This window comes from Physella acuta, unplaced genomic scaffold (assembly GCF_028476545.2).
Source record: "Physella acuta isolate Inbredline_101_S28 unplaced genomic scaffold, ASM2847654v3 ptg000481l, whole genome shotgun sequence".
Lineage (NCBI taxonomy): Eukaryota > Metazoa > Mollusca > Gastropoda > Physidae > Physella > Physella acuta.
In genome coordinates, this window is record NW_026732000.1 from 358246 (window position 1) to 373630 (window position 15385).

Genomic DNA, 15385 nt, shown 5'->3' on the forward strand with positions numbered 1-15385 from the left:
ATCCGGGGCGCCGGCGGCTGCGCCTGTTGTTGCTTTTTTACCTTAGCCCCCACGCAGAAGGCTCAAGTTTTAATATCGCCGCCCTGGATTTTCGGGCGCCAAGCCGTTTATTAACAAAAATCGCACCCTCCAGGGAAACGCCCATAAAAAATTTTAATTTTTGTTTTCGCAGAAACCTTCTCGTGAGTGTTTTCATTAACTCTCGAAAGTTTAACGGCACTCAGATGAACGATGTCAAACAGCATCCGTTTTGTTTTTTACAAACTGTGTAGAGAAAAATTGCACCCTCCAGGAGCGCCGCCCTGTTAAAATAAAAAAAAAGAATTTCTTATTGTAACCCCCCCCCCCCTGAAGTTTTATGGCGAGCGGATAAACGGGATTAAACCGCAATCTACTTTTTCGTATATTTACCCTATATAGGGAAGAATCGATTCGCGCCCTGCTGGGGCACCGTGCTTTTGAAATATGTCCAGTGGTATTCTTAACTTAAGTTGCATGTCCATAGGATGAAAGGTGTAGTGCTGCATAGAGGACATAAACAAACCCACAAACAAACAAGCAAAACTTCATTATATAATATATACATAGAGAGAAATATACATAATTCTACATATGCATATATGCATATATATATATATATATATATATATATATATATATATATATATATATATATATATATATATATATATATATATAGCTACATTTGGTGCCTTTCCATTTTCCCCAATGGCGTCAAATTTTGCACATAATCCACCTATTAATTCATGTGAAAAACAACATCGTTTTCATCGTAAATTATTAGATTTTGGTATCAGCCTCTCTCCGGTCGTTGCTTAGCAAATCTGTTATCCAAAAATTCAACAAGCATGTATTCACCTGTACATTTTGCCGTTTGTGTCAACTCCCCTCACCCCCCCCCCCTGGGTGATAGTTTTTAAACGTGCACAGTTAATTGTATATTTTTTTATCTGCAGTCAGTTATTAGTACAGTTAACTCTCATTAGTCATTTATTGAACTGGCAAAATGCATACTTCTTCTATATATTTTGCTATTTTTCGCCATGGTGTCACCCCCGAAATTTTGCCACCTTGCGCAGTCCTCAGCCCCGCCCTACCTTGTGACGCCTCTGGCTAGCGGTACTACTTGAGTACAGTAAATATGTATGTATGTATATATATATATATATATATATATATATATATATATATATATATATATATATATATATATAGGCCTATATATATATATCGGGGGGTATAGCCCCTTGGCACACCTTGTACCTACGCCACTACATAATCATGTTCTTAAGATTATATAGCACATTCTATGTATAAATTCGATAAAAATAGCTATTACGAATTCTACAATTTTATATTTGTAATAACATATTGTAAACGAAATGAGTCTTAAATTCGATTACAAAATGGGCCTTTATATTATGTATTTTTTCTATTTTGCAATCATATCATGTATTACTTGTTGTATAGCCTAGATTCTATAATAATATACTAATATATTCTATATTACATAATCCTATATTATATCATTTAGTAATCTCTACCCTAATGTTGTCTATACCGAATAATCAATATTCTGTAATTCTAATTGTGTATAAATTAATCATATAATCTCTAAAATTAATCATAACTATTGTTATAACTGCTTCCCCATGTTACGGTTATGTTGCAGTGCAGTGAGAGGGTTTATTTATTTGATTCAGCCAGCTACCATTTCACTCGTCTCCAATACCAGGGAGAGAGTATTACACCTTGATAACCACTAGGTTATGTCACATTCAAACGGGTCTACAACGCTCAGAGATAAGAGGAACCAAGTAATCCGTGTACAGATCTTTTAATCTCGTATCTACAACAACACACGTCCTTTCACACCGACGATAAGGATTCAACTGCTCACACATAAACTCATAGCAACCAACTCCCTAACCTAAAACGTCACTATCTTTCGTATCTCGTCACACATTCACTCGTTCAACATACGGCCGCACCATCAATCCTGCGCACCAATACCCCAGTCAAACATGCATCATAACATTACCCCCCTCTCCATTTAAGCTAATCCCATTAGCTTCAAACAATTCTATAAGTTCAACATATGTCTACTAACATATCATCTTTAACATGCTTTTAACCTAACAATATCAACTAGGTGCTGTACATGAACATTCATTCTATTTTCCAATTCTTATAACTACATTGCATTGTAATTTTACTCCCACACAATGTTATTTTAATCACTCGCATTCAATTAATAATTTCTCTTGAAATATCTCCCTCAGATAGGTATTCTTGGGTTTTCACACACTTCTCTCATCATCCTACTCAGCAATGTCCATCTCTTGACACCAGTAGCTATAAAAGAAAATTATACCCAACATCCCATTAGTATAGATCAATACAACTTGTGATGGCGAACAGAGCCCCCAGTGCCACCATTTAGTGGACATCTGTGGTTGTTCCCATCTTTATATACAATATCACTAATACAGCTTAATCAACATGGCACTGGATCCCCCAGCTCCTGTAATAAAATCCTATCATTACATGAAATAAACAAATAACTCAGCATAAAACTTCTCTCAACCTAGAAAAATAATCAATTCAGTAAATCATTATAGTATCACAAAATATTTCCACATCATGGATCAGGTAACCTTAAGATTCTCATCAACCTTAAGAAGTAAACATAGTCACATCAACACATATTATATCAGAAGCAATCAAACCCCATCAAACTATAGACATCATTAGTTCATAACATTAGTGTAATCATCATGCAACAACAAAAAAAAACTTATCATATCATTATTTCTTATTATTATCATAAGTATAATCTCTCTGGAACAAAGCTTCATCAACCCACATCGTCATATCTTAATCAAACAAAACTCAGAGTACTATCAATCAAGCTCATCAACATATCAACATGCCTACATGTATATATATCATATCTTACAGAGTCTTTTCCTTGACAATTACCTCAGTAAAAAAAAATTCAATCACTAGCATCAGGCAAATTAAAATTTGCTCTAAATATGTCAGCCCAAACACAATTTGGATCATTAATCTTTATAGTCTCAGTTCCATCAGCAGAGGTCACCAGAGCACACTGTAAGTCATTGACTTCCCCATCACTAGCCATAAAACATTGTGCCTTACTTTGTTCTGTATCATCTTGCTTACACCACTTTCTGTTTCTATTTCTATTCTGATTCCTATCTCCTATATTTATCTTTATACTATCTACCTTGTCAGAGCCATCAAACTTTACTAACAAGTTTTCCTATTTCCTTTTCAAGGATGCTGATTTTGTTTTCTAAGTTCTGGACTTTGCTGCTTTCATTATAATCTCTTACCCCAAGAACATTTCCTATTATCAAGTCATACGGTCCTTTCTTAAAAACCACAGCATCTACATATCCGGCTATCTCTTTTGATCTAACAAAAACTCTAGCCACAGGCCAACTATAGCTTCTACCTCCAAACACATTCACACACTTCCTTTTATTAGTGTACTGATGGGATTTAACAAATTTATCTCTAACAGCAATAATGGAGGCACCAGTATCCCTAATTGTCACTGTATTCATCCTATTCACTGAAGCTTTGAAAGTATTCATCCCCTGACAATTTTTATTTAACACTGCTATGTATACACTATCCTGATCTTGATTATAACTATTTCTCCCTGCCACTTGAAATTCCCTGCAATCTTTCCTCATATGCCCATACCTATTACAACCAAAACATCTAATTTGTGGTCTATTTCCTACCTCATCCCTAACTCTAACCCTATCAGGACAATTTCTCCCTAAATGACCTGCCTTTTGACAATTATAACAATTATATGATCCCTGGGAAGCTACATTTGGACTTGCATTATTCCTTCTGATATTCTTGTTGTCTATCATTTTACTACAATTCCTTTCTACTCCCTGAGCTAAAAACATATGACCAAATTCTGTCTCTTTCCTAATAGTTTTATCTGGATGGGCTGCCTGATATTTTTGACATAGGTCAGTACATGCGGCTAAGGTTCTGGGTTTCCTTTCTTGGAGATAACCAAATAAATCTTTATGGACTGAGGTCAAAACCTTGTTGACTAGAATAAATTCTTTCAAATTTTCCACTGTCAAATCCAACCCCGAAGCATCATACCACTTGTCAAAACTTGTTCTAATATTATTTGAAAAGATTTTGAAATCCTCTGTGTTTTCTGGTAATAATTCCTGAAATTTTACTCTGTAGGCTTCTTCTGTTAGGTGGTAGTATTCTAACAAAGTCTTTTTGAGAATTCTATAGTCTTTCATCTCGACTTCTGTTAAACCCTGGCAAGCATCCAATCCATTACCTCCTATCAATACCAATAACTGTGTTCCCCACTGTGACTCATGAACATTGGTAGTTCTTGCTATCGTTTCAAATCTCCTTATGTACGAGTCAAGGTTGTCCTTGCACTCATCAAATTTTGGAATCTTCCCTAAAATGTTACTTTCAGAATTTCTAACCTCCTTAGTTACTTGCTTGCCCACATTGTCTACTTTAGCCTGTTCCAATTTTGCTTCATATTCCAACTTTACCTTTTCTATCTCTATTCTAGCTTGCTCATTAGCCTCAACCCTAACTTTCTCTATATCTAATTCCTGTTTAGCTATTTCACATTTATAGGCCCTACTAGCTGTCTCCTCTACTAGTTTCATTTGCCTTGTTACCCAGTTCTCTAAATCTTCACCCTTATATTCCAGACTCTGTCCTAACTTATACATTTTCCTAATTTCTTCTGTGTCCATTCTAGATCCAATACTAGATCTAGATCTAGTATCCACCAATAGATTCAAATCAATCTAGATCTAAGCCCTAGATTCACCTGTTTAAGAAGTGACCAAATCACCTTCTTACGCACAAAAACACTCTAATTTAATATTTATATGACACAATATATGACCCTTCAATTTAGAATATTTAGATCTATTAGCCAGATCACCATTAAATTCATTAACTGTGATTAACCACAGAATCAAGATCTATTCTAGATCCAATTCCTAACGTATACAATTATACAACTGATATATAAATAATATATATGAAAGCTGAAAAAACAATGTGGTAAAACACCCCACAGATGTACTCTAAATAGTAAGAAAATGGTGGCACTTATCTTAAAAAACGAATTCACACAGATCCAGGTCCCGACACACAGATCCCCTTGCGGCAGTCTTGCTTGTACTTGTACAACACGTCTTGAAACTTGAAACACAGATCCCCTTGATTTTGACTTGTCCAATACGTCCCGGAATACAACACAGATCCCCTTGGTTTGTTAAATAAGTCCAGACACACAGGTTCTTCTCGTTGTCTTCCACAAATGAAGTAATTCACGTTGATACTTGATACAGAATCAATGTTTATACACACATCACTTTAGTTTCTTCCTGCTGCCGCCATGTTTTAAACGGTTCACGGTCAAGGTTGCGCTGACACAGCTGACTGTAGGTTATCGGAGTATTCAGCTAACGGTGAACAATCAGAAATGTCCGTAGTTAAATTGTACTGTACTGATACGACGTCCATATCGATGATTATCTTGTTCATATATATTTCCACCGGTTCTCACAACACGGGTAACTTCAGAATATATTCTTCTTTCCAGTCGGATTTCCAGGGTCTTCATAGGACGGTCGTTGGCTATATATATCGTTGTTTGGCTAGCTCCACCATGTTATAACTGCTTCCCCATGTTATAGTTATGTTGCAGTGCAGTGAGAGGGTTTATTTATTTGATTCAGCCAGCTACCATTTCACTCGTCTCCAATACCAGGGAGAGAGTATTACACCTTGATAACCACTAGGTTATGTCACATTCAAACGGGTCTACAACGCTCAGAGATAAGAGGAACCAAGTAATCCGTGTACAGATCTTTTAATCTCGTATCTACAACAACACACGTCCTTTCACACCGACGATAAGGATTCAACTGCTCACACATAAACTCATAGCAACCAACTCTCTAACCTAAAACGTCACTATCTTTCGTATCTCGTCACACATTCACTCGTTCAACATACGGCCGCACCATCAATCCTGCGCACCAATACCCCAGTCAAACATGCATCATAACAACTATGATCACAATTAAATTCAGCAATCCACTGTATTAATTTATATTGCTAAAAATAATTTAATTTTCAATTTTAAAGACAGAAGATACATTTTTATAATATTAATTATTATTAGCTCTGTAAAATGAATGGTTGTTTAATTTTTCTTATCTTAAATATTTTAAGCGATTAATTAATCGAAATGGTTTTATTCCGTTAGCTAGTTTTTACAGTTTATAACTATAGTTAGAGTCTCAACGACAGAATCAAATGAGAAAAAATCTATAGCGTTATTATATACCGACACTGTTGATAAGCCACTCAACGACAGTGTCGTTGAGAATAGTGTATGATCGGCTGACGAAACTTACTCTTTACCCCCAAGTAACTACTATTAACTAAATTATGTCGATGTTCCTTTAGCTCTGGTTTTGACTTAGGCTTTGGCTACGGCTTTAATGCAAATCTATGATGATTTATAGAGTTTATCAACAATAATATTCTATTATAACTTATGGAAATCGACTGAAATAATAAAAATAATAATAAAAAGTAATTGCAAACAAAAATTAAAATTTTATAAATGTATTGTGAATCACATATGTTAAAATGCTTAATAGTAATATATTATGCTTATTATCAGTGACAGTAATGCATATAGAACCTTTTAATTTAACTGACATGATAACCCTAAAATTTGAATTGGTATTATGTTTTTATAAAATTTAAAATTACAATTTTAAAAATATTAATAAAAAAAATTAACCAACAAAGTGTTGCAAAAAAAAAAATCCCCGGCTTCAATAAGATAATATATATAGCAGATTCATTTATCTATAGCAGGGGTCTCCAAACTTTTCAGCCCGGGGGCCGCATTAACTATCATATTTCAGTTCGGGGGCCAGTTTCTTCCAGGCATGTCTTTGATTTTTCGGGGCAAAGTTCCTCAGCCATCACCAGCAAACGTTTTTTCCTTTGACAAAAAGATCTCAGCGGGCCGGATGAGAGGACTTCGAGGGCCGCATCCGGACCGCGGGCCGTAGTTTGGAGACCCCTGATCTATAGTAAGACCTGAACAATATGTGTTTTAATTTATAACTTCAGGCTATTGTACTTGCTCTTTTCATTATGTAATAATAAAACAGTTAATATAAACTTATTTTATAACATTATTTTCTATAATCTTGAGTATATTTGATTTACATTGTTGCAACCTAGGTCGATTGCTTAAGTATTTAATTAATTCATATATTACTTTATTTATAAGTAAGCATAAAGTCAATCAAAAATTTCATACAAATATAAAAAATATTTAAATTAAAAAATGAAGTTATCATTTCTTAACTGACGGACCGTTAGTTAGTTTCTCTTACATTGAAATTAAAAAGGATGAAGTGGTCAACATTATGCCTATTCGCCATTACTTTTTCTACGATGAGTAACGTACCCATCACAGCTGGCAGAAATCAGCAACGTCTTACTGAATCAAGCCAGTGGTCGGTTAGCAATCATAGACTTAAGAAAATGTCGTCACATAGGCCTACATTGGCAAATAGCAGTGGAATTGATTTAAATAAAACTGATTTGTTTGGTACTACTTATATTTGGATGGTTTACGTTTAATTACACAATACTTTTACTTTATAAAAAAAGATCATATTTACAAAATATAGCAAAAGATTGGAGGTTTTCTAAAAAATTCGCTTATTTATAAAACATTCTTCCAGAATATTATCTTTATAAAATCCTGTACTTAGAGAGTACTATTAAAATTTGGCGTTTAATGTCTTATCTTTTAATAATTCATGTGATATCCAATAAAAAATGTTCTATCCTGTTCACCGTAACTAATAGTATATTTTATTAAGATTGAGAAAAACAATGATTTCGGCTCGATCTCAATACTAGTTTAGTAGCCTAATTGTTTCGATTTTAATGTATAATTAAATATATAATTTCGCAAATGTTTTGGTATTTTTGCTATTATCTTTGCAAAATTTGGTTAAAATAGTTTGACATCGATGTTAAGTAAAGATGTAGTTTGACAGTAGACTGATCCGAAAAATTGATACTTCTTTCTTTTTACAAGTTATATCTAAAATACACATTTGCATTAAACTATGAGACTTTTATCTAGTTTAAGGATTATCTAAAGATTTTGTTATATCCTTAAGACTTTGACATGTCACCGAAAATCAAAAACTTTATTTATAAAACATTGCTAATAGGTAAATGTAGTAATAAGCACAAATCGTACAATTATAGTCAACATTTATAAACTGCCTGTTATAAACTTGTCTTCCCTCAATAAATCTTCTGCTGATGGCCTTTGTTCTGCCTCAGGTGTAAATGTCTTTTCTAAAAAATCTCTCAGGTTTTTTGACGCTGTGATTGACAGCTCATACTTTGGTCTCTGCAGCATAGCAATTTTAAAAAGTACATTGGCTGATGCCGTTGTTGAGTTTGGTGGTGATCCAGTTATCATCTCTACAACTGTACTTCCAACACTCCTGGGCGAATTTAAAATGTGTTATTATATACATTACACAAATAGAATATAGAAAAAGATATTTGTGCACAATGAAATTAAATAGTTGAGAATACATATCTGTTTAGGTTAAGATGACAACAATAATAATTGTTTGTGAAGCTTAGGTATAAAAATAATACATTTGGATGTTCTTAAAACAAGCAATGCATTATAGATTTTAGAATAGTTTTTTTTTTATTTTTTATTAAAACCTATATTAACTTCAGTATTATTTAAATAAAATATTCTCACCAAATGTCCAAGCTACTACCATGTTTAAATATTCTACCATCAGGGCAGTTAATCATCTCAGGAGCCATATATCGAGTTGTGCCCCTTTCTGCTTCTACACCTTCTTCGTTAAGTATTGTCGACAGGCCAAAGTCTGTTAGTTTGATGTTTGATTCATCCACCATTAGAATATTAGTACCTATAAAAATTTAATTATTTGTTCCATAAATCGTTAAATTCGATCTTTATAATATGTGCACATGTATTAGAAGTATTAGAAAGAATATAAATATTTGGTAATACCTTTGATGTCCAAATGCAAGATGTTGTTTTCATGTAGGTACTTCACGCCTTCCAGAATTTGAATTGTAAACTGTCTGGTCAAACCTTCATTGAGTCGTGTGTGTTGTTTGATGAAAGTGGAGAGGGTGCCCTGTAGATAAAGCACAACCATTGTCAGCAAAAATCAACTAATATTTTAATCCAGTTTTAATTTTCTTACGTGAGTGTTACATAATACAGTGGTGATAAATAAAGAAATCATGTTTTACCATTTTTATGTACTCCAGAAATAAGACTATATCATTTTTTTTTCCTTTGATACCCATGAAACTTGACGATGTTTTTGTGTTTCAGTTTAATTAAAATGGAAGCCTCTGATTGTAAGCTCTGATGATCAAAAAATAAAGAATTTCCAATTTTGTTCTTTGTAAAATTTGATGATATGGTTAATAATTACATGTACCTTTACTGAATTATTGAATCACTGTATGATTTAGCGTAACGAACATCTAACATGTCATATGATCGCCCCTTCGTACCATCCACTTCTTTTGATTTTTTGGGTCTGCGTGTGTTTTCTTTGCAACAAATTTTTCATCATCTGGTTGGTCTATATCGACAACAAGATGGACGCTACCAAAACCTCCTTGACCTAACGGCATTGGTTTAATTTCGAATCTTTTGGGGAACTCATCAGACAGCAGTATATCTATAAAAATCAAAACATAATTTCTGCTAAAAAAGACAACTGGACTCTACAACTAATAAGTATTAATTGTTTTACCGTAAGAGGATTTAAAAAAATTATTAGCATACTAGCTAAAAATAACATATACTTTTTAACCTGTTTTAGATGGCAATATTCCTGTAGTACGTCCAGCTCTCCAAAGTATCGAATGTACGTTAGATGAAAGATCCCCATGTCTGTTTATTAAATCTCTTAACATGTCATTTAATTCTTCGTCTGTGACGATTTTCTCACTTCCTTCTTTATTCCTACATAATTCTCTCAAACATTGTGTAGTAAATATTTGTTCATCGGGATCTTTATGTGTTAGTATTTCTTTTAGGTGTGGATACAGTGGAAGCATCTAAACAGATTTAAACGTAATAAACATCATTAAGTTAACGACGTTATTAATGTAATATGCCCAATAAAACTACTGCGTATTCATCGGTAGGCCTATATTAAAATTTTAAAAGCAGTAGGTCAAAAATTTATATGACAAACATTAAAATGTCTTCCTAATAGAGCTTTAGCTAAAAGTAGAAAGAAACAAATATGATTACCTCATTCAACTCGTCATTTTGTTCTAAGATTTTAGCCAGCCCTTGAAGCAGCTCAGATCGTGAATATTGCCGTAGCATTCCTTCTTTCTTTGTAACACGGTGCATTAAAGCTTCTTTCAGACAACGTTTTGATTCCCCTGTTATAACATATTTATTACGGACAGTGTAAGAAAAGCAGTATTTTTAAAATTAACATTTCTGACGGAAGAGATAACTAAGTTAAAGTTGGTATTTAGACACGTTCTTAAATGCTATGTATAGCTTATTTATATTAATTAAACCGCCATTGAGTTATAGCAACCATTTCATAAACTTTACAGTTTCCCATGCTTTTGTCATGCTGGTCTATACTTGGAAATCGCAAATAAAAGCAAGCCCTTAACTGATTTGCTTTATATTTAACACATTGTCATTGACCTCGTTTGAAGTTTAATAACTTTTATATATTAACCTTAATGTAAAGTAACATATAAAAGTTTCTAACAACATTTCTATGAAGATATAACGGCGACTACTAGTGCAAAAAAAATAGTCATCGAAAAAAAAACACCATAAGGTAATGTAACCATACACGATCTAGTTTGTTTCAATTGTTAATATATGATAACATTTGGAAGTTAGAGTACTTGCTGTCAAGGTCAAGTGTCAAGTTACACTCGTTTATTTTTTTTTATGTTTAATTTAATTTATGTTTCGTTTTTACACGTGATGTCTAATTGTACATTTCGAAACGTGTAATGCATTTAATTTATTCATTTTATTGACTTGTATAAAGTTTATTATGTATTTCCTAAATTAGGAAGTTTTATCCGTGAAAAGTGAATGTGTTTAATTACGTACAGCTTCGTGTTAAGTCAAAAATATGTAGTTATAACCTGTAATTATTATTTATTTTCAACGTTTATGTTACTTTGATGATAATAGGAATACAAACTGCAAGAATATCATCTGCCTATTTTTTAACACCATATGTAATAGTTACGCAAATTCCATTCAAGATATTTAGTAAAATAGTTAATAGGCCCTATTTAACTTTTTACACAAAACAGTATAAGTCATTACTTATTGCCTCCGTGTCTGTGGTAGAATCGTCTTCTATAAGTAACAGTAGAAATGTTGCAACAATTGATGTTTCTTTTTCTTTAAACTCCATGTTTTTAATAACCTAGTGAAGATAAACATACATTTGGTTTTGTGAGGGATCGTTTAAAAATGCATTACTTTCAAATGTATTGCGGAGTTATATATTATGAATCCATTAGTAAAAATGCTGGTGTTATCTCCCCTAAACTTTCTTGAAAATTCTTTTATAAAACTACTTGAGATGACAACTCAGGATTTAGACATTATTTGTAATCAATTTTTAAATACTAATTTTTTTTAAATAGTATATAATTTCGTTGAAATAAGACTTGCGCACCAAGTGATCCGCAAACAATAAGTGTATAATAGTACAGGAATACTAGTACTTTATATATTCATATGTGTTTTTGAGAAATCGGAAAAAGTGTAAAGTACTTCTGCGGTTCAACGGAATCTACTCAAGCAGAATGCAGATAATTAAAAGTTTGACTTATATTTGAAATTATGTTTATATACTTGAAACAGTAATCAAGTTATATGCTTTTGAAAAACCAAAAAGTAGAATAAATGCCACTTCTGGTTGCCAGAAGTCGCTGAAAGGTTGACACAGATCTACACATTTGATATAATATTACATGTGAAATTTCATCTAGCTAGCTGTTACGGTACTCAAATTAACTTTTTAAAATAAAATAAAATCTCGTAGAAAAACGAATTGCACACCAAGTGAACGCCAAAAAAAATGTGCACATAGAGCGGAATATTAATAGTACTATATAAATTCACATGCGTTTTTTGTTGAGAAATCGAAAATATAAAAAATTACCACTTTCGGTAAATAGAAATTACTCACAATTTGACAGAAGGCAGAGAATCAGATCTTTTACTTACGTGTGAAAATTCATTTTTCTTTCTAAAATAGTACGTAAGTTACAAGCTTTTGAAAAATTCAAAGTAGAAAAAGTTCCACTTCCGTTTATCGGAAATCGCTCAAACGTTTTATGGATCTACGATTCTGATATAATACTTATATTTTAAATTTTATCAACCTAGCTGTAACTGTTTTAAATATATCGTATTAACACACACACACACACACAAACAAACGCACACACACACACATATACGGTCAAGTTTGCAAAACTATGTTTTTTCGACTCACGAATGCGCAAAACGTCGAGATATGCAAAATTCTCGATTTTTTTTTGCACGATTACAAGATTTTCTTTATGCTTCGTATATACGAGAAAGTAAAAAATCGAAGCAATTCCAAAGCTTACAGTACTCGAAATGATGAAAATATTTCTTTAAAAATTAAAGTTTCGTAGGGAAACTCAACTCTAAAAATAAAAGTCACACTTCTTAAAATAAGTTTGTAACGCGAGGAAATCCTTTTATACAGTTTCGTCACTTTGCGAATGATGCAATTAGCCTCTATTTTTAGACGATACAATCAGAAAATGAGATGGAGCATTTAATAATACACCATTACTAGCGCTAACAAATTGCATAAGTCACACTGATTTTACAAAAAGTCAAATATTTTTTCTAGATGTTAAAAATCCTTTTAATCTTCGTCACTTAAGCAAATGACGCAATATGCATTATTGTTTTATGCTGCTATTCGGCGCTCTGGGTTACCCTGTGATATCCAGGGCGCTTACGTTTGATTTAATTAGCCAGGGACCGTAGGCGGCGCCCCCGCTGTGATCCAACCGGGGTGTCTCGATAGCGCCCATTAACGTCCTTGATACCATAGCGGTCATTCTACCTCAATGTTACGGTGAGTGTTTAATGTACACTCAAGGATTTCCCCGATAAGTATAATCCAAGCGCGGCATTTAAATTTAAATTCAGTTTTAAAAACAAAGGTCACACGTCTAAGAATATAGGATTAGTTGATGAAACGTTTTTTTTGTATTTTTCGTCAGTCTTTATTAAAACCCATCGGGAACGCTGATACGGGCGGGATGGTATTATAAATTTTAGACTGTGGTCGATGATATGTAACTTTATAAAAAATATATTTAAAAACAAAAGGTAATTTACATATGTTCACACTTAAATACAATGAACATGCACCTATCATATGAAAAAGTATGTTATACCATTTACCTACATCGTGTGTGTTGTTTACTGAGAAAAATTTCTTTGCTCCCTTTCTTCTGGCAATGTTATGTAAAATGAAAACAACTTGACTAATCATCCATTTAGATTTGGAATTCTGTAATTTTAATCATTGACATACGTTAAATTGTTTGCCATTTCATCATATTCTTTAAAGAATGTTGTCAGAGAAATAAACAAGAGTCGAGAACACTCTTGGGCATCATCAGTATACCATCAGTAAAAGTATATTTCAAAAAATTGACTGGCTAGTAAATATTGAGTGCAATTTTGGAAAAAATGACAAATAATACACTATGCATTTCGATTGACGAGATAGCTGTGAATTATAGAAATATCGGAATCCAATTTTGTAGCGACGCCTTCATATGTGTTTCAAATATGGCTCATCTAAGAATGTGTGTACCTTGTAGGAATCTTAATGAGGCGAACGAAAGCGTTGGGTAAAATATACTCGAGCTCAGGATATAACTATACACAAACATAGTAAATATCTGACTGCTCTCTCTTTAGTAGAATTGGGCTTTGCCATCAACTAGTTACATAAGAATATAAAGAGTAAATCTGTGCTCTTATCTCGGCAAATAAATAACATTTTTACTTTCGGCAATCGTTATACAATATATATATATATATATATATATATATATATATATATATATATATATATATATATATATATATATATATATATATATATTAATAATAAACCATTTATCCGGTTATATATTGTAAAGGGAAAAATGGGATTTATGTAATTAAAATTTTTAGTTTTAAAACCCAAGTCTATGTCTTACACTCGATAATTTAAAAAATCAAAATTATTTAATACAAATAATTAAGTAAGTTATGAATAGAAATTTTTAGAAAATTTCGAAGTGCGTAATAAAAACAAATTCTATCATTAAATTACTTTACCTGTACGTTTTTAAGAGCGATGAGGAAATTTGTAAACATCCTTACAAAGTCCTTCTCGGCCAAATGCTATCATTAAATACAGAATAAATTTATAAAGAACTATTATTTGTCCCATTAACATAAAATTTTATTTTTAACTGTGTAACTCTAATTATCTGTTTAATATGAATAAAAACATGATCGTAAAATAATTACCAAAGCAAATTCTGTATTATGATAACTACCGCTTATCAACAGACTCAGCATATCACGAATTAAAGGCGAAGTAAAACCTGGTGATGTTGTATCCAGAAGATTTTCATCTTTTAAGCATCTCGATGTTATATCTGTAACGATAATGTATCAAGAAAGTACAACATTTTTTTTTTATTTGTATTCGTCTCTTAGTTTGATTTTGGTCGTTTAAACATTATGCTAAAATAATTTATTATGAAATTATCTATTTAATACGATTTTCATTTTCGGTGGAGTGTACGTCGCTGACGGAAGTACTCGTGTGTTGTGTGCGGGTTTATTGTTTGAAATATATTTTGTAAAAAGCAACAGTTTTGTAGTACTTACATACGGCGTGTGATCGTGATTTTTTGTTCGTTTTTGAAATCTTGGAAAGGATGATATCTGTTTTATTTAGATGTGTGAGGAGTAAAAAGGGTCGGGAGAATGAGAACGTATTGGGAGATTTACATTACCTGTCTTTTAGTTATTCTTGCCCATTCTAACTCTAAACCCGTAACTATTCTCCTCTTCCCCTAAAGTCAAATTGCCCCCCCCCCCCCCCCAAAATTACCTCTACTAAACAAC

General features: G+C 32.6%; 2 protein-coding genes across 2 annotated transcripts; both read right to left on the bottom strand.

Moving 5' to 3' along the window:
- Positions 1-5935: 5935 nt before the first annotated feature.
- On the bottom strand, positions 5936-9454 carry LOC131944087 (mitogen-activated protein kinase kinase kinase 2). Its single transcript, XM_059304594.1, has 4 exons — positions 9436-9454; positions 9188-9317; positions 8906-9083; positions 5936-8633 (listed from the first exon to the last, which is right to left on the bottom strand). The coding sequence occupies exons 1-4, from the start codon at positions 9436-9438 to the stop codon at positions 8396-8398; spliced, it is 549 nt and encodes a 182-aa protein (XP_059160577.1). The 5' UTR covers positions 9439-9454; the 3' UTR covers positions 5936-8395.
- Position 9455: 1 nt separating this feature from the next.
- LOC131944086 (uncharacterized) lies at positions 9456-14642 on the bottom strand. The gene is made up of 7 exons (XM_059304592.1): positions 14585-14642; positions 13659-13763; positions 11519-11621; positions 10457-10593; positions 10011-10257; positions 9706-9875; positions 9456-9553 (listed from the first exon to the last, which is right to left on the bottom strand). The coding sequence occupies exons 1-7, from the start codon at positions 14621-14623 to the stop codon at positions 9467-9469; spliced, it is 888 nt and encodes a 295-aa protein (XP_059160575.1). The 5' UTR covers positions 14624-14642; the 3' UTR covers positions 9456-9466.
- Positions 14643-15385: the final 743 nt, after the last annotated feature.

Bases quoted from the DNA above. Each gene is read 5' to 3' on its own strand.
- LOC131944087 (XM_059304594.1), bottom strand. The intron at 9,084-9,187 runs GTATTACCAAAT...AAATTTTTATAG, and splicing joins CTTGCATTTGGACATCAAAG to GTACTAATATTCTAATGGTG. The intron at 8,634-8,905 runs GTGAGAATATTT...AAATTCGCCCAG, and splicing joins GGTAGTAGCTTGGACATTTG to GAGTGTTGGAAGTACAGTTG.
- LOC131944086 (XM_059304592.1), bottom strand. From the start codon at position 14,623: ATGTTTACAAATTTCCTCATCGCTCTTAAAAACGTACAG. The intron at 13,764-14,584 runs GTAAAGTAATTT...TTAAAATTACAG, and splicing joins TCGCTCTTAAAAACGTACAG to AATTCCAAATCTAAATGGAT. The intron at 10,258-10,456 runs GTAATCATATTT...AAATCTGTTTAG, and splicing joins AAAATGACGAGTTGAATGAG to ATGCTTCCACTGTATCCACA.